The sequence below is a fragment of the Acomys russatus genome, chromosome 17 (genome assembly GCF_903995435.1).
Source record: "Acomys russatus chromosome 17, mAcoRus1.1, whole genome shotgun sequence".
NCBI lineage: Eukaryota > Metazoa > Chordata > Mammalia > Rodentia > Muridae > Acomys > Acomys russatus.
This window is the reverse complement of record NC_067153.1, coordinates 9,708,695-9,728,290: the sequence shown is the minus strand read 5'-3', so window position 1 is coordinate 9,728,290 and position 19,596 is coordinate 9,708,695. Positions and strand designations below refer to the sequence as shown.

At 38.5% G+C, this 19,596-nt stretch overlaps 1 protein-coding gene across 3 annotated transcripts in view; it reads left to right on the top strand.

Moving 5' to 3' along the window:
- Positions 1 to 19,596, top strand: part of Rspo2 (R-spondin 2) — a 145,864-nt gene that overhangs the window by 67,292 nt on the left and 58,976 nt on the right. For all 3 annotated transcript variants that reach the window (XM_051159538.1, XM_051159536.1, XM_051159537.1), the window contains exon 3: positions 6,531 to 6,719. In XM_051159538.1, coding sequence (XP_051015495.1) covers positions 6,531 to 6,719 — 189 coding nt within the window. The remainder of the gene's footprint in view (positions 1 to 6,530; positions 6,720 to 19,596) is intronic.

Here is a 19,596-nt window from a genome sequence, read left to right as displayed (position 1 = left end):
AATAAGAGATACAAATTTTAGTCAACTCTCATGGCCTTAGTTGCTTCGTTGAGCTGCTATGTGGTGCTATACAGAATTGTTGGATTTTCATAGCAGTGTTGTCAAGCTGTTATGGAAAGCATCTGGGAACGTGTTAAGTTGTATTGGATTTCATGAAAATTGTTGGTGCCACAAATTTACTTTTTACTACACACCTTGTACTTGTGGCTGAGCATGTACATTGGCAATTTTATGATTAGCTTCATTAATAAAGACATGCTGACTGTTTAGTTTAAAAATCTGTGTGCCTTGTAGTATGTTTAATGGGCAAATAAAGAATGTTAAGGTGCCAAATGCCCATTGTTGAGTCTCCATATTTTCAGAAATAGGCAGACATTCCTTCGTCAAGAGTGGATGACTGTACCTAGAAGGAATTTAGAGTGCATCTCCTTTGGCAAGGACTAACTACAGAAATCAGGGAGTACTTTTAAAAGAGTGTCAGGAATATACTGGAAACAGATGGATGTTCGACGTCCACCTATGAGATAAAAGTGCGAATAACCGGATACATTTAACACATGATCAAACTGCAAAAACATATAAAGATTAATAAAAGGTCAGACTTAGTGTGCAATTTCAAAGGAACATAATTGGAAAGACAGAACTAACTATGCTGCCTTTCCTCATGATACAAGTACTAGGAATGTGGTACTGCTGCTTGGTCCAAACATATCCAGGAGATGCTCTTGACCTCATGCAGAATCATCATTGCCTTTTTCAGTATTCTCTGTGCTTAACGTGCCTCTTTCCAGTCTTGGGTGGGTCTAGATTTGGAAACGTGTTTTGGTTGGAAGTAGGAGGCTCTGGATCTCAGCATGCTTTGAGGTTGGAGAAGCTGAGGCTTACAAAAAAAAAAAAAAAAAAAAAAAAAAAAGCAAATAAACATAGTCATCAAAGCAGAGAATTAAGAGCTGTTTACCCACCTGCACATTTGAATTAAATCTCACAGAAATAGACAGAGCCATTTGCCTTATGACCTTGATAAAACAGTCATGACTACGTATCTGTTTTGCCTGTGTTTGAATACGGAGTTTGAGTAGTTAGTTTATATAATAGATGGATATGTTCTGGCTGAATTACTGAACTACTCCTGGGGTACTGAGCAATTAAACCAAAAAGTCTATCTGAGGACTGGGACAAGAGGTTCAACTTGCAAAACTCCCCTTTGCTCTTGTCCTTTGGTACTGAATGCTATTACTAACCAAGGACCTGGAGAAGTCTTAAGAAATCACCTATATTTGGGTGTGTGACATTACTCCTGCTCTACAAGGATTCCTTATGGGTCAGGTTCTAAAGATTGTGAGGGCATAGACTATGGTATGGATTCCCTAATTAATTTTTATTATTTAAGCCTGTCAAGGTTCATGTAACTGAAGCAGTGTTTTGTAGCAGTTTTAAGAGTAGCTTTTAAAGAATAAGTGTAGGGCAAAATTTGTTGACTTTGAAATATTTGTGGTCAAGATGAAAGTAGGCTTCTGATACATAAATATAAAACAAAAAGCCTTTAATTTGTGTTGATTCCCTTGGTTCTGTAATTCCCTTTCCTCTGTACTTCTTACTATGGAGCGTGATTTATGATGGTAAAGTGCGCTTGGTCTGACCTTTGAACTCAAAGCAACTATAGCTTCACTTGAGTTTGTGATCACTGTGGGGTAGAAAACCTCTTTGGACATTCCTCCCTGAGTATAAACCTTTCAAATTCCCCTCTCTCTTCAAAGCTAGCATTGAGATTTGAATAGCCTTTTTCAAATCTGTAATTAAGTCCAAGAGCAGAAGATAGGCAGGCAGCACATTGCTTGCACTGGCTGCCGAGGGCTCCGTGCTGGGCTCTGGGTACAGCATCTGCCAGCAACTCCCATTCCTACTCTGGTCTCCTAGCTGTTCACACAGTTCTAAATGCTAACCCATAGGATGGATGGGGGCTTTAAGTGGACACTGCTCTCGGACAACTCTGGAAATGAGAGGGTTGAACTTTCCCCAGCCAGTTTGTCTATTCTTTCACTGATTCTACATACCACTTTTGGCCCTCTTTCCTAGCTATCCAGACTCTACGACGTCTTCCCCCCAAATTGCCCAGTTTTCTCTTTCTTACAAGAGATGTTCAACTGGTTCTAAGTTTGCTGAAACTTACTCTTTCCCAGGACATCAAGAGCAATATTGGAGTAACACCTTTTCCAAAGGTAACTTGGAATATAGAGAAACTATACGGAACCGCTTTATTAAAAAAAAATCATAATTTCTAGTTGGGTTCAGATGTTACAGAAATACTATAGAGAGATATAAGTGGGGAAATTCACTTAACAATATAATACAGAGTGAAGGAGGAAAACATCAGTTCAGAATTGAGCTCTATAAGTGTTAAAAAGAAATAACAGGGGCTGGAGAGATGGCTCCGTAGTTAAGAGCACTGCCTGCTCTTCCAAAGGACCTGGGTTCAATTCCCAGCATCCATGTGGCAGCTCACAACTGTCTGTAACTCCAAGATCTGACACTCTCACACCGATGCACATAAATTAAAATTAAATAAAATATTAAAAAAGAGTTTTAAAATAATAAAAAAAGAAATAACAAAGGTCTGAGTGAAGAGACTAGTGACACCCTTAAGAGTGAAGACAGTTATGTTAGGCTGCCATCTACAAACATAGGAGAATATTATTAATAGTGTCAGAGGTTCTCTCCCATGGGATGGGTATCAAGATGGCCAGTCATTGGTTGGTCATTCCCTCAATCTCTGCTCCATCTTTATCCCTACACATCCTGTAGGCAGGACAGAGTTTAGGTCAAAGGTTTTATGGGCGGGCTGGTGTCCCTCCATTGGAAGTTCCACCTGGCTATAGCAGGTGGCAACTTTAGGCATCATATCCCTTTAATCCCCACCCCCACTGCAGGAGCATCCCTTGTCCCAGAGATGCCCCTAGTCCATCTGCCCCTACCCCATCATACCTCATCTCTACCCTGTTCCCCTCCTTACGCTATCTCCCACCTAATCTCCTCCCTCCATCTATTTCAGATGTCTATTTAATTTCCCCTTCTGAGTGAGATTCAAGTATCCTCCCTTAGGCCCTCCTTGTTATGTAGCTTCTTTGGGGCTGTGGATTGTAGCATGGCTCACCTGTACTTTATGGCTAATACCCACTTAAAGTGAGTACGTACCATGCATGTCTTTCTGGGTCTGGATTACCTCACTCAAGATGCACTTTTCTAGTTCCATCCATTTGCCTGCACATTGCATGCCTTTGTTTTCAATAGCTGAGCAGTATTCCATTGGGTACATGTATCACATTCTGTTTTTGCATTCTCCACTTGAGGGACATCTAAGATGTTTCCAGTTTCTGGTTATTACGAATAAAGCTGCTATGAACATAGTTGAGCAAGCATCTTTGTGGTATGGTGGAGCATCTTTTAGTTAGTATGTAGTCTTTTAACTTGTTTTATAATTTATATGTGAGTCATATACACTAATTATAAACAGGCAAAAATATATGCTATACTTACATAAATAGCCTTATGAGTTTTATAAACACTGCTGTATAATAAATCCTCAGAAGATGGAGAATAACAATATAACCTCTTATAGTGGACCACTGTTCCTACTAAATTCATGTCCACCTGGGGCTTCAGAACATAGCCTTATCTGAAAACAAGGTAATGGCATATGTGAGGGACGTAAAAGTAAGCCTATAATACGAGATTAGCAGGTGTTCTAAATGCATAAGAAGATTTACAGAAGACAGAAAAAAAGGACATGCAGGCATTGGAGCAGCCAGCCCGGAGAACACTAAGTCAGGGACCATAGTTACTAAACCAGGAAATGCCTGGGGCCACCATCAGCAGGAAGAAGGGAGAAAGAATTCACAAGTGCCTTGTGCTCAGAATTAACGTTAGGGCCCTGAGTTCCTGTCACCTAAGCCACATTGTGATATTTGTTACAGTACCCCATAGAAACTGACTCTAGAATCAGAACACTTATGTCAGCTTTCAACCTTCAAAAGCCCGTGGTATTCTTATTTCTATCCCGTAGAGCATGCTTGCTCATTTTCCAGAACAATCCCTCTTCCTGTGTGTTTTGATTCTTTCGTCAACATACAGTGTATTAATTTCGTTACTGTTGTGACTGTGCTTTGAGAATTTTTGTGCCTGAAAATCCTTTCTTTATTATAGTTTATATTTAATATGTTCTTTGACAGTTTCATACATGTGTATAATGCCTTCTGATTACTCTTACCCCACTGTTTCTATCTCCTTCCTAGCTGTCTTTCCTGTAAATCTCTAAGGTTCTTTTGTTGTTGAGTTAAATTCATAGTGTGAACATTCCATAGTGTGTCCATTTCATTCATGGACATTCCTGCTAATGTTTTATACATTTATTTGTCTATTGATTGGCTATGCCCTATACTGTTTTGGTCAGTACCTTAAAGTTATAGCAAGTGCATTTTTTTTTTACTTAAATTTTTTTTATTATTGGTATTTCTAATTGATAGTGAAGAAACGTTGAAGATTTAATTTTGAATTCCCTTCAAGTCTTGTGTTAGCATTAAATTCTAATATTTATTTTTAAGCACTGAGAATGAAAAAAATTGTATTTTTCTCATACTTTTAAAATTTAAATGCTTCCTTCTCCAGACGGTATCTGCTTATAGTATGTGAGTAAAGTGGGGACTACTTATTTATTATAATTTATTGATCTTACAGTCTGATTGTTATCCCGCACTTGTATCTTACTATTCCTACCTTCCCTCCCTCTTCTGCCCTATTCCCCTCCCCTAGACCTCTGGTTCGGGGTGAGGGGGAGCTCTTCCCTGCCATATGACCACAGCCTATCAGGACTCATCTGGATAGCTTGCATCCTCTTCCTCTGTGTGCTCAAAGGGTCTCCCCGCCAAGGGCAAGTGATCAAATCTTATGCAACAGTGTTCATGTCCATGGCAGTCCTGCTCTTCCCTATCTCTGTACAGGGGTCTAGAGTCCCTGTATTCATTGTCCTTGGTTGGTGCATCAGTGTGTTCAGGTACCCCTGGCTCTAGATTCACCAGCCTTGATGGTCTCCCTGTGGGGCTCCTGAACCCTTTGGGACCTTCCATCCCCCCATTTGTCAATACCACTCTCAGTGCTCCACCCAAGTCCATCTGTGAGTCCCAGCATCTATCCCCATCCCCTGCTGGGTGGAGACTCTCAGACAACATCTATGTTGGGCTAATATTCACTTATAAGTGAGTATATACAAGCATGTCTCTCTGGGTCTGGGTTACCTTACTCAGGATGATTGTTTTAGTTCTATTCATTTGCCTGAAAATTTCATGATTTCCTTGTTTTTAATAGTTGAGTAGTATCGCATTATGTAAATGCACCACAATTTCTTTATCCATTATTCAATTGAGGGACATTTAGGTTGTTTTCAGATTCTGGCTTATGAATAAAGCTGCTATGAACATAGTTCAGCAAATGTCCTTGTTATATGGCGGAACATCTTTCTGGTATATGCTCACGAGTGGTATAGCTGGATCTTGAGGTAGCCCTATTCCCAATTTTCTAAGAAGGCTCCAGATTGATTTCCAAAGTTTGCACTCCCACCAGCAGTGGAGGAGTGTTCCCCTTTCTCTACGTCCTCGCCAGCATGTGCTGTCACTTGAGTTTTTGATCTTAGCAATTCAGAGACTTCTTCTTTTGTATATGATTTTGAGAGCTTCATACATGACCACTGCATCTGTGTCGCTCTTGCCCTCCATCTCTACACTCCTACTCTACCACAGTCTGTCTTCCAACTTCATGATCTCCTCGTTAGTTGTTATTGTTACATGTATATGCACATGTGTATATGCACCCATGTGTATATTAGCTAGAGCATCCATTTAGCTTTGTTCATGTGTATGTGTGTCTAGGGTTGACCTCTTGGAATTGGGCAATCTTTATGGGTATTTTTCCCTGAAGGCAGCTGATTCTTTCTCTTTCAGAGCCACTGACTACCTGCACCTCTTCTCTAGGGTGGGACCATGTGGAATTTCCTCGGTCTGCACTGGTATGCCAACTGGTGTAATTATGCTGGTCTTATTCAGGCAACTATATTGTTGAAAGTCCATCCGTGCATTTTCTCTGTCATTCCCAGAGGGCATGAGCCATCAGTAGGCATGCTTGGTCTCTGACTCTCAGAATATTTCTCGTCCTTCTTTAGCAATTTTCCCTGAGCCTTATGTGTAGGGTTCCATTGCAGACGTGTTTGGGTTTCTCACCAACAGTCCCTTTTGCTCTCTGTAATAGTCTCCAGTTGTTGCAAAGAGAAGCTTCTTTGATGATGGGTGAGAGTCACATGCATCTGTGGGAATAAAAATGAGTATTTAGAATACAGCAATTATAGTAGTCTTGAAACCTGGCAGTAAGCGGGTTCTGCTCCAGGGTCTGCAACCTGAGACTTCTTTCTTTGCACAATGGTGTATAGAGCAAAAGTCTAATCATATTCATATTTAAATGCTTTTGCTTTTGTCTCTCTGTTACAGCTAGCTATGTATCAAATCCCATTTGCAAGGGCTGCTTATCTTGTTCAAAGGACAACGGGTGCAGCCGATGTCAACAGAAACTGTTCTTCTTCCTTCGAAGAGAAGGGATGCGCCAGTATGGAGAGTGCCTACATTCCTGCCCGTCAGGGTACTATGGACACCGAGCCCCAGATATGAACAGATGTGCAAGTGAGTATGTGATTTTTTTTCATCCATCCTATTTTACTGGATATGCAATATAGGTAATGTCCTAAGCTTTTTATAGAAATAGATATTTACAATAGTCTAGATATAGTCTAAACTAAAATTTTAAAAAATGAATAGGGTGGGATAAAAGAATTTGTACTTTGTATTTTGTGTAGGTGTGTGTCATAAGTCAGACACATTCTTTCAGTTATTTAGATTAGTTATTTTCATTATGTTGGTAGATAGAAATTTGTAAGGAGAAATTACTGCTTGCAAACCAAACCACTCAACCAACCAACCAATGCCCCACTCCCCCCAAAATCACAAGAGTTTACTATGCATGGAAAATCTTCTTTAACTAACCTTATTTTGTAAGCTTAATTTATATTTATTTAAAGCACCATTACTGATAAAGATGCAAATAAGGTGTTTAGGTGTTTTTTGTTTTTTATTTTTTTTTCCCTGAAAGCATTCTAGTTAAGTATCTGGATGGATAGTTTGTACCAATAGTCAAGATAGAAACATTTAGGCCCACCTTTATTTCATGGAATTGTTTGAGATGTTAGAGGACATAACTCATAAAAAGTATCAATAGTGTGGTTGAATTTCTAAGAATATCTTATGTCTTTAAAGTATGTGACTTGATCATCCATAGGACAGTGGGTCCTAGAATTATTTGTTCTAGATGCCCCAGATTACCTCTGATGGGATTTGAATACTTATTCTCCTGTGAATTTTTTAAACATTTGTGTAGACTTTCAGTGTGCAAGGTGATACAGCTTGGAGTGGATATATTGAAGCATTAATTCTAAATTCTAGAGCTATCATGATACGAGTTGTGTGTATGGGCAACAGTCTAGCCATACAGTGTCTTACCCAACGTGGAACATTAGTGAGTGAAAAAATCATACTATTAGTAATTGTTTGATGGTATGCACCATAATTCAGGATATTCTTGGACAAATTGGTATAAACAGTTATCTCTGTAGGAGTTCCTGTTGCATCATCAGTTTGCTTCAGAACTACAGGCAAAGGTTAACAGGCACAGTTGACCATGTTGATCCTTTTCTAAGAAATGGGGAGTAATGATTGTAAATCAGGTTTCAGAAAGAGAGCTTACACATGAGAATAGACTTGTTATGGTATTCACTTACTTTAAGTGAATACAGCCAATGCTGGAGACTACTGAACTGGAAGGAATCAGCACTTAGATGTTATAACTGAGAAGTGCTTATTAGCAAAACTCTACAGTACAGAGTGAAAGTAGAAAAATAATTTGTCATGCACAATATTATATTATGGTTTTCCATGCTATTGTCAGCATGCTTGTAGTATACTAATTTTTGTATAGCATCCAGAGGAGGGCCATTATTTAAATTACAATACTGGAGACAGAATTTGTGATTATAGCCCGTCTTGCTGAGATTATTGCTTGTCCATAGATAATTAAACTTGAAGCAACAGTAGCTTGGAAAATCTTGTAAATGATATTTGCCTTTTCATAATGCTGTTTTTAAAACACTTTATTTTTTTCCATATACATTTATATTATTACACACATTTATATACAATAAACTACCTGTAGCAAGAAGAACCATGACACAATCAGGAATTATGTTGCTTTGTGATACAGTAAGGGTCTAAGTGTAAAGTGGTTATCTTCTAGAACATTTTGCTTTACAAGTTGCCTGTAGTTAGATTCTTGGGATGTACAGTATAAAGTTTGTAAAATTCATAAATGCTCATGAAAAATCACTTGAGTAGCTTGCTGAAGTATACTGTGCACATACTAACAGATAACATAAGCTTCTGTTTTGCCTGACATGTTAGGCGATGGTTCTGCCATAGTTTCTCTTTCTCATTTATTAGCAAATTTTTTCTTTTAAACCTATCGGATACAGTTAATGTCACTCATATATTTGATGTGTGGCCTTCCACTGCAGCATGGTCAACACATCAGGGTCCCACTCTTCAGGAACACTGACTACCCCTTTCCCGGTAGCTATCAAGTACCGTTAGCTCCATAGGTAGTGGACACACTTTATATCCATCTCCCTTCTAAATATGTGGTATATGGACATATTTGTGTGGGTCCATACACATGTGCATGCATGTGGGTGTGTGTATACCAGAGGTTAATGTTTTTCTCAGTCACTATCTACTATATTTTTTTGAGGCAGGATCTTTCCAAAGTCTAGAATTAGCCAAGTGTCTAGACTTACCGGCTGGGGGAATGCAGGGATCTGATCTTCTTGTTTCTACCATGGGTTCTGGGATTACACATATGCATAGCCAGGCCTGAGTTTTCTATGGGTGCTGGAAATATAAACTCAAGTCCTTATGATTGTGCAGCAGGCATTTTACCTTCTGAGCCATTCTCCTAGTTCCTACTAAATTATTTACTTTTGTGAAAATATTTGTTTTCTTGCAATATATTCTAATCATAATTTCCCAACATGATCTGTTAAACATGTCATGTAGAAAGGTGATATCATGAAAGCATCATGGTAAACACAATTTATCACGCAGCAGCCCCAATGATTATTTTTATTTATTTATGTATTTTTTTATTAAATATTTTTTTTTAGTTTTTACACACACATTTATATTATTACACATATATAAATAAACTACCTAAAGCAAGAAGAACCATGAAATAGTCATGAATTAGCGACAGCCCTCTTTCAATATCTTTTTCATTTTTCCCTGAGCTAGCATGGATAATGATAATCAGTTTCTTTTCTTAATCACTTAATATGAAGTTGTTTACAACAGCCCAAAACTATTCATTTTATAGATTGAGTTTATATAAAAGTTAGCCATTTTTTTTGCATCATACCAGAAAAAAAAACAGTAACTACAACCTATATAAAATTGTCCTAAGGATGGTGTCTTATAAAAATAAAAATACTTTAACTGAACAATCCTTCCCCTCATGTGTGTATGTGTGTGTGTGTGTTGTGTTTACAGACATTAATAAACTGTTCAAGGAAGGAAGAAGTATATGCAGACTGATTAAAAGATAGAAATATATAGTCATACATATATATGCTAGATGTATTAATGGACGGGTCTGGAAGAGTTTGTGTTATGTTCTCCCTCTCTTTCTTTGTCTTTCCCTGTCCTTTTCCATTTCCGCCTTCTGCTTTTGTTTCTCTTTTTCTTCCTGCCAACATGTATAGATGTTGAGGCCTGTAAAGAAACTATGGCCCCCAAGTCCCTTGTAGTCAGCATCGAGATACCCGTCTTGTTTGAAAACCCTGACTCATTGTAGAGTATTCTTGCTTTTTGTTGTTTCTTTAAATATGAACAATATACTCCATGCAAAATTATTGTTCCCAATTATAAATCAGAGTAGTAGGAAAACTTAAATGATCTTCATAAATAAATGCCCAATGTGTTTCAAATTCCATCAGCATTTCTTATTTTCTAGTGGTAGATATCATTTTGTGGTAAGTCACATTTAAAAGAACACTGTACTAGAAGGAATCCTGGGTTTTCAAGCGTGTTCTGCCAGTAAATAGCTTTGTAAGCTAGGACAGTTTACATAACACATTCTGGTATGAGAGCTGGCTCATACTCTCCCAAGTCTATAAAACCATCTCAATAAAAGAATGAAATCTTTGGTAGTTCTTCTTAAAGATATTGCTTTCATTGTGACTTTATTATTCTTTAAGCCTAGTTGCTTCAGCGTTCAATGTCTTTTTGTAACCCTCATATCTACATGGCTAATAGTTAAGGAACATGTATGGATAAAAAGTGGGACGTGGGTATATAATAAACCGATGTCTAAGTTGGAAATTCTTTATGATCAAAAGTATACTATTTATAACAAAAGCATGTGGTTGCATTAAGACACACAGAGGATCCTGTTTCAGTATGCATTCTAAAGTGGTAGAAATTTACTACATGTGTGTGCTTCTGCAGATACATTTGTCATCATCTGTTTTGTCAACTGCCAGTGTCATTTTAGACAGAGTACACCGCTCTGTTTTCTTTACTTAATGAGGGCTGTAGAGATGAGAGGTGTGAGGTATATGAGCCTAGAGATAGATAGGCAAGTCTAAATAGAAAGATGTGGAACTTGAAAATCAAAGGTTTGATCTTCACTTTGGATATGAAGTGGAGCTGTTAAAGAATTTAAAATATTCAGAGCCTGGAGAGATGGCTTAGCAGTTTAGGAGAGCTTGCTGTGCTTCCAGAGGACCCAAGTTATGTTGCCATATTGGTTGGCTAACAACTGACTGTAACTCCAGCTTCAGGGAATGTGACACCCTTGGCCTCTGCAGACACCCATGCACATGTGGGAGTCCCCACTCTCTCCACACACACACAAACACACAAAAATCTTTAAAAAATTAAAATACGTTAAGTTGGCACGTAAAATTTTTACATACTTGCAGTATATTATGTGATACATTAATAAATGTATGAATTATCTAATATTTATCTCAGTTTGAGCATATTTATCTCCTAGGTGACCTATCATGTTGTTGAAGTTAAAAAAAACAAACAAACAACCGAAGTCCTTTGTGTTCTGTTACTTCTAAATGTCAACTCACCACAACTAGAATTATCTGTGGAGTGTCGATTGAAGAATTATTCATATGAGGCTCACCTTTGGGCATGTCTGTGAAGGACTGTCTGAATTGTTAATTAATCTGGGAAGACTCAGCCCACAGTGGGTAGAGCCATTCCCTGAATTAGGAAGACACAAGCTATGTGGGAGAAGAAACAGCCTAGCAGAGAGCAGTGCCTTCATTTCTCTCTGTTCTTGACCGTGGATGGCAGGTGACTTTCTGCTTGACTTCTACACTACCTTCCCCACAGGATGGAAAGTAACCTTGATTTATAAGCCAAATTGTCCGTTTCCTCATCTTAGCTCTTTTGTTAGACTATTTTATCATGGCAACAAAAATGGAACTAGATAGAACTCTCTCTCCTAGCTCTTCTGGATGATCATTATATGATCATTGCTTAAAGTTAAATGATATGAATAATGTTTGGCCTTCAAAGATCAAACTGATTCTACTGCTTCCTATAGATGCCCAATATTAGTTTTCTCATTGTGACGGACAGTGTTATGGCTAAGCCATCCATAATGTAATAGGCTGGGTTTGTAGTTACTTGCTCATTTTGAGACATCATCTCTCTGCATAGCCCAGATTGGTCTCAATCTTTGTAAGTCTCTAACCCTAGCCTTCTGATTGCTAGTAAGTAGTAAAAGCATTTGCCACTATGTGTGGCATCATCAGAGTTCTTATTAGCAATTTCCTTCAAGCATCTTCACGTTTACACTTACACTTGCACTGTGGGTGCTGGGAACTGAACTTGGGTCCACTTGAAGAGCATTCTCTCTGGCCTCAGCATCATTCCTCGTGAAAGACTCATACCACCTTGTACTCTATGCGTCTTTGGAAACTAAAGCATTGGCCTCATATGTTTTAGGGTTTTCTTTTGTTTGGTTTGTTTTCCCAGACTGTATTTCTCTGTGTGTAGCGCTTGGCTGTCTTGGAACTCACTTTGTCTACCAGGCTGGCCTGCCTCGAACTCAGAGATCTGCTTGCTTCCACCTCCCAAGTGCTGGGATTAAAGGTGTGTACCACCAAGCCCAGCACCATGTTTTAGATTTAAGGTACTTGTAGAACTTCTCACTTGCTGCTGAGGTTCTTGGAAAGATGGTCACGGTATTTTCATGGGCAGTGGAAGCAGCAGATGTTCTGAGAATTTTGCTGGCCAGCCTGAAGGTTGGCTGCTACTGCATGGCCTGATTAGAGGTCCTGTCTGCTACTACCACTGAGCTGGATGGCTATACATAGCCAAGCCATTTAAACAGAGCCAGTTAAGACAGCAGATGTAAATGCTATATAGGTTTCACTCAAAACATTGTTTTATAATTGGATTTCCTCCTCCTTTTATATCCTTTTGGTATCCTTTTTCATTTACTTGCCAATGGCACAGCAAGCAGGGCGATGAGAAACTTACCATAGCAGGATGACATATCACCTGTCAGTCACTGATCAGAAGTCATTTTTCCATGTAGAGATCATTAAATCCTTGTGTGTTTTTCACCATTTGTCTGTGCATAGAGCCAGATGGTAGATGTCAGCCTCATTCTGAGTCCCCCAAGCTAAGATGCTCCTACCTGGTGTTTACAGATGAAAACTGTTCTCTGGGTCAGTATTCAGCCAATTGCAACCAGTGGCAAAATCTTCCTGCTATCTTGTGTGTCAGGGACCTTGGTCTAGGGATAACGTTTAGAATTTTAAATTGCCAGAGAAAAACAATCAAATGGACATGAAGATGGTATACAGGAGATAGATTCAACTTGTATTCAAGTGTTTATAAATAAAGTTTTATTGGGAAACAGCTGTGTTTTTTGATGGATGAGTTGTGGCTACTTTCATGGTCTAATAGAGTTGAGTAGTTTCAACAGAGACTTTATGGTCTATTTGCTAAAATATTTAGTCTCAAGCTCTGTGTCATAGCTCTAAGCCTGTTTGGAGTGTCAAGGCATAGAGATATTTCTCTTCTTTGCTTTGGGCAGAGGTTGAGTGGAGAGGTAAGATGTACACTAGCATACCCGTGGATTTTTCTTTCAGCTGGGCAGAGAAAATTGCCTTTTCCAACATTCCAATGGTGATCCATGTCTGAAGTTTATTACGCTGTTCTGGTTTCACCTTAATATGACAGGGTGACAATTTACCAAACTAGGAAAAGCACAGGGAGAACCTGAGATGAGGAACCTGCTGCTGGCAAGAACTGAAAATCTGATATGAAATATTAATTTATTTTATTAATTTAAACTTTTCTTCTCATCAATTTTACTTTGAAGTTATTGTCTTTCTCCTGTCTTCCTTAAATGGAAACACAAATGTCTTTAAAACATAGCATTGCATCCCCCCTAAAATATGTTCTTCTTCATTTCATTTGTTTGCAATATAATTTCAAATATGCAACACTTGAAATATGAGGGAAAAAAAGCCAAAATCTTTATTTGACTACTTAGTTTTGTATCAGACTCAATGTTTATTTTTATTATGTGCAAAAGTTATAATATTTAAAATATTATAGAGAAGGTACTGACAACTTAATTCACAGATTTGAAGTTGATGCTTATACACACTAAATTTGAAAGATGTAAGCTAAAAAATGAGTTTGTGAAGAAAACTGTTTTCACAGCACATGTATTTCTGGGAGTAAAAATAAAGTATGTCCCCATGGGAATGTATGCCTTTAACTGTACACCAGAGGCAGAGGTAGGGTGATGCTGAGTCCTAGATCAGTCCTGGCTACATAGTACAACACTGTTCAAAAAGAGTAGCAAGACATGTGATATAAAATAGAATTCTATACCTATATAAAAAGTAACCTGTTTCTGGATGGAGTTCATTCATCTGAACTGATTATACCATGAGGATTCAAGTCTCTACCTAAGCTAGAATTTTACTGTATAATAGAGATGAGATGGGTGTTTTTTATACTCTCTACGTGTACGGGTGTGTGTGTGTGTGTGTGTGTGTGTGTGTGTGTAAAACAAATGACTGAAACAAGAGTAAAACTGTTTCTTACAGATCATGGACTTTAAATATGCTCTTGAGTTGAGTAGTGTACATACTCATGGAAATTTTCATTACACTGATCATTAACTATATATTGATGAAGTATTTTTCCATATGAAGTATTTTGGAGCTTCTGATCATCTTTCCATTCATTGTCTTGTCCCAGTTGGTATATTCTCTCTTCCCTCCCTCTCTCCTTCCTCTCTCCTTCCCTCCCTCCCTTATTTCCTCCCTCCCTCCTCCCTCCTTTCCTCCTCCTCTCCTGCTCCCTTTCCCTCCCCATTCCCCTACCAGATACCCCTGTCCCTGACATACAATCTTCCTGTGAAGCCCAGGCTGGTCTTGAACTCATGATACTCCTTCTGTCTCAGCCTTTTCAATACTGGAATGACAAGCATGCTCCTTAGCAAGCTTTTCTATTCATGAAAGCCCATATTCTTGGATCACTCATTGCCTGGCAGATACTGTGCTGAGGTCATTGTACTTGGTAAGCTTCAGAATCATCTTGACAGATCCACGAAACGAAGACTGACATTACTTTTATTTGGAGTCATTAAGGCAAAGATAATCTTAATCATACTAAGCTGCCCACAGTCCCACAAGAGCGATGAAAGCATTTGTCTTCGGGTCTTCTGAGCACAGTACTGCTGGAAGAGATGGTTTTCTCATCACAGCCAGAGAGCTGCCTCTGATCCTTGCTGCTCTATTCTGCACTCAGGATAATTGAATCGCATCTGTGCTAATTGTACCCACTACTAAAGTCAGTCTTGGTTTGGACTCATTCAACCAGATTTCCTCTCACTTCAGCAGGGATGCCTGTTAACTTAGTAATGCTGCTTTTCTGCATTGTGCTGTGAGGAGTTTAGCTGCAAGTATAAAAACCCAAGTGCTGCCCTTTATTTTCTTTAGTCTGAAATGCACTGAAACTCCTGATCAGCTGCATGTTGCTAAACTCTATAGTAAAATGTGTGATTTTAGCTTTTACATTGTAGTTTTTTTTATCAATTCGTATTGTGATGAAATTATTGTACTAACACACGTTAGAAGTATATAATTTTGGTAACAACATTTTGTACTGAGGGATACATATAAACTGTTACTGGTTTTGGAGAAGGAGTGTTGCACAGTAGCATTTAAAGTTATTAGGGATGTCTAAAAATAGGCAGTTTTAAGGCCTTGGTGTCAGTTATTCCTAAGTGAAAAATTCCTGTAAGTCTAATTTTTGCTGTTTTTGGAATAAGTTTCCCAGTTAACTTCTATACAATTTTACCTCATAATGAGCAGAGAAATCTCTAGGGATTCCCAGGGGGAGTGTTCTTTGATTGGTGCAAGTGTGACTTGAACGAGATGCCTTCTGAAGTTGGCCGTGCCTCTGTAGTCGGGAACGAGGTACTGATGTAAATTAAACAACCACTTATGATCAAGCATAGTAGAAAACTGCATCATCCTAGCACGCAGTAGAGGAATGAGGACCTTACTAGGAGGACAACCTGGAAGAGAAGAAGAGAGAGAACAGGAGACAGATCGGAGAACGGGCAGTGAGGTTTTGTGGCTGCTCAGTCTTGATCAGTGCCAAGCAATAAGAGAGATCCCGTGTCTCTCTGAGGGCCAATGTAGTACTTGATTTCTTCCTCCTCTTGTAAGAGATTGCAATATATAGAATTACATTTTCACAGATTTGACAAGGCTTGGTATTTCTTTGTATTTAAATGAAGATTTTGGTTTTCTTATGCTTTTGGTTGGGCATAATGAGATACTCTGGGCATGGGGAGTCTATTGTAGACTGAGAAGAGAAACAAAACCTCTGGGCACTAAGTGACCCCAGACTACCGAGGACTGAAGGAAGCAAGGACTCACAGTGTGATTGTTTTTCTCTTCTACAGTTTCTCTCTTCTCTAATCCATATGTTCTTACCCCTCTTAGGATGCTGAGGGTCCTAATGGTTTTCCTCTAAACTGCTCTCTCAGGAAGGCTAACTTTCTAAACACACACACACACACACACACACACACACACACACACACACACACACACACACACACACCACTTTCTATAGCCTTCTTGTATTAAGTAGCCATGTAATTCCTCAATTGATTGTCAAAGTGCCTTTCCTTATAGCAGACTGAAGATCTTGAACTCACTCATGTAGATCTCCTAGCCTTCCTGGGGTTCTGCCTCTCTAAATAAAAAAGTAAACCCCACCCTATTTTGGTCACTTTGCTTTGTGCTCAGGTATCTATGGAAACCAATCATTAAAGCACATCAAGTCTCTAATCTTGGACCAAATTTTATTCTTAATAACTTTGTCACTTAAGTATTTTAAAAGCACACAGACTGTGGATAACTTATACTCCTAAAATCACAACTTCTGAATTCAAGGAGGCATTGCCTTCTCTCCCTCCCTGCGACCAGTGTCCCCCTTAGACCACTCGTCACTGGGCTCTTAATGGGCCATGTGCATTTTCTCCATCACTTCCACAATCTCACTTTGTCAGGGCTTTACTTCTCTCTCTTTAAAATATACTTAGCTAAACCAACACAGCACTGTTTTGCTGTGATATTCAGCGTCTCCTTTCCTATTGTTTTCAGGTATTGACTGGTTGCTTATGTATGATTCAGTTCTCTACAGCTAGTGAGGGTAGTCTGTTTTGTTTCATATCAAACATATATACAATGCATATACTAGCGATCCCATACTTAGCCTTCAGATAGTCAAGAAATGGAACTTTATGGCATCCATGACTGTTTACTTGCAAGTGATAAACTTCTACCCTGTGTTCAGCACTGTACTTGAAATGAAGAACTCATAAATTGGAATGAAGAAGAGTTTAATGGGAGAACAGAAATGGGTCCTTGATCTCTGCTGTATGGTAGCTATTATGTACCTCTACTATGTGTTCTGTTATCTTTCAAAACTGTGTAGTGCCACGTGGCTGTGGCCCATCACTTTGGCATTGGCATCGCTGGGATGGGGGATGAGTGTTAAGGAACCATGTTCTTAGGGTCTGGCAAGCATCGTCGGCACATACTAGGTTCTTGGAGAATGCTCGGTATGAACTACACTACAGTATAATTTGAAAAATGTTAGTTTAGAGCCTGTATGGGGTGGTGTTGGAGGACAGAAGGGAGGTGGGATGCCCAGCATGCTTTTCTAATTTTTGGCTAGGATAAGTCCTTGTGGCTAAATGACAGTGCTGTCAGGCTGTGCTTGGCCACAGTTTCACTTGGACAGTAATTTTACTTAAACCAATGTTGGCAGTCCTCACTTGGTGGATTGCATTTTTGAGGAGGCACTGTAATTAAGAAGCATGTAAGTTGGCTAGAGTAGGTTCTTACATTTCTGAACAAGGACTTAAAACACATACTTTTACAGCAAAGGCCTGTGCTTAGTAAATTTTGATATACCTATTAGCAGTACAGAATTCTCAAAGGTTAAACCAACTACTGCATGTTCCCATTGGCACTTAAATGGTGTTTAACCCTTTACATTTATGTGTTACAAAGAAGTTTCCTGAAACATGCACAAGAAACAGTTAAGACAGGGCCAGAGGCCCATCTGAGAGAGTAATATTGATAAGCCTTTAGAAGAGAAAGAAAATTTTAGGATGTCCCTAAAAGCTTTTTGTAATGTTGGAAATGTTTATTTAGAATGATTTTTGTATGTGGAAAAAAAATAGAATGCACTGAAATAAAACAGTACAATGAGAGTAACAAGCTTATATTGTTCTGGGGAAATGGTTCCTGGCTGAGTCTATGATTGTGAGGCCCTCAAAGAGATCATTCTCCTACAGAGAAGCGTTGCCTCTGGGAGACAGACATGGCCGATGGGGATGGTGGACCTGGGGCTGCTGAGAAAGGTTTTCAGATGCTAAAGCATGTCAAAGTGGCCATTCTGAGGAAAGGTTCTGGATTGCACATGGCTAGTTTAGAAGGCATTTGGTCTAGAGCTGTGAGATAAGTCTGTGGTGTAAACTGTGAAGCCATAGAATCCAGGAAGGCCAACAGAGCTCTAGACACATGCTTTAGGTGCCAATAATAGCTTTTAAAGAATACTTTATTATACATACAATATTTTAGAGTGTTATTTTCTTATCATGGAAAGGAAAGTGTTACTCACAGAATATTGGAAAACAGAGGACCTGACGAGAAATGATTTAAACAAGCGTGTAGTTAGTTTGAAGATTAAAGCAGGTTCAGTAATATTAAAGCTCTGGTTTTGTGTTCCCTAATCTGGAAAGGTTTGAGACATGATCTACAGTGCTATTTGTTTTTCCCTTTTGAAATTAAGGGTTATTTTATAGTGATAATATGAAGGCTTTTTGTAAACCTGTATGTTTTAAATAATTGTTTCTGTTATTTTCATCATATAAGTAAATTGCAATGATAAAATTTTTATTTGATTTGGGAACATGTAACACTTTTTACATTCTACAATTCTATTATCCTTTCCTCAAATTAACTTTTGTACACTTTATATACCTATATGTATACATATTGTATATATCTTTGTTGTATCATATTACATCTAACTTGTCACCTGCCTTTTATTTTTTTATTTCACAATAGGCCTTTAGCACTTACTCTAAGTCATTGCTTATAATTCCCAGTGTGCTTTTAAATGCTTATATTATTCTACTATCAATGTTTCAAATGTATCAAATTTGAGAGTGCATAATTAAGCTTTTCTCCAGGAGAACTTATGCCTGAAATATCCCTTTGGGACTGTACAAAGAATGATAGGCATTTGAGAAATTCTGCCGTTGTGAAGTGGTATCAGAAGGAAAGAATGAGATGTGGAAAGGGTAGCTTTATGTAACAATAAAGATAAGTGAAAGACCCTGTGAAATTAATTCCAAATGCTGGTTGCTATAACGTTTTGGCCAAAAGACTTAACAGTGCAGATCATGTTTAAAAGCAAAATCAGACCTTGTAAATAATGGCTGATTGATGAAGTACAGAGCCCTCACTTAAAAAAATTATATATATTTTTTATTCATCCTGGTCTATTTCATCCTTTGGAATACTTTGAAAATAATTCTGTAACAGAGAAAGCTGCTTGTTTATTAAAAAATACAGCAAGATACCCAATGATTTGTGGACATACTGGCCATATAGTTTGACCATGATTGAAAGGCTCCTGACAGCCATAGTCCTTTATTTCTTAAAGTGTACATTGCAGCATTTAAGACTACAAATGACTCTTTTATGGGACAACAGGGTCTATTTCTACACCCAGAATTTTCTTCCCCCAGCAAAGAGGTAATACCATAATTTAATGGGAGACCCATAGATACTTGGTGTTCTGGTTCCATCTTTGC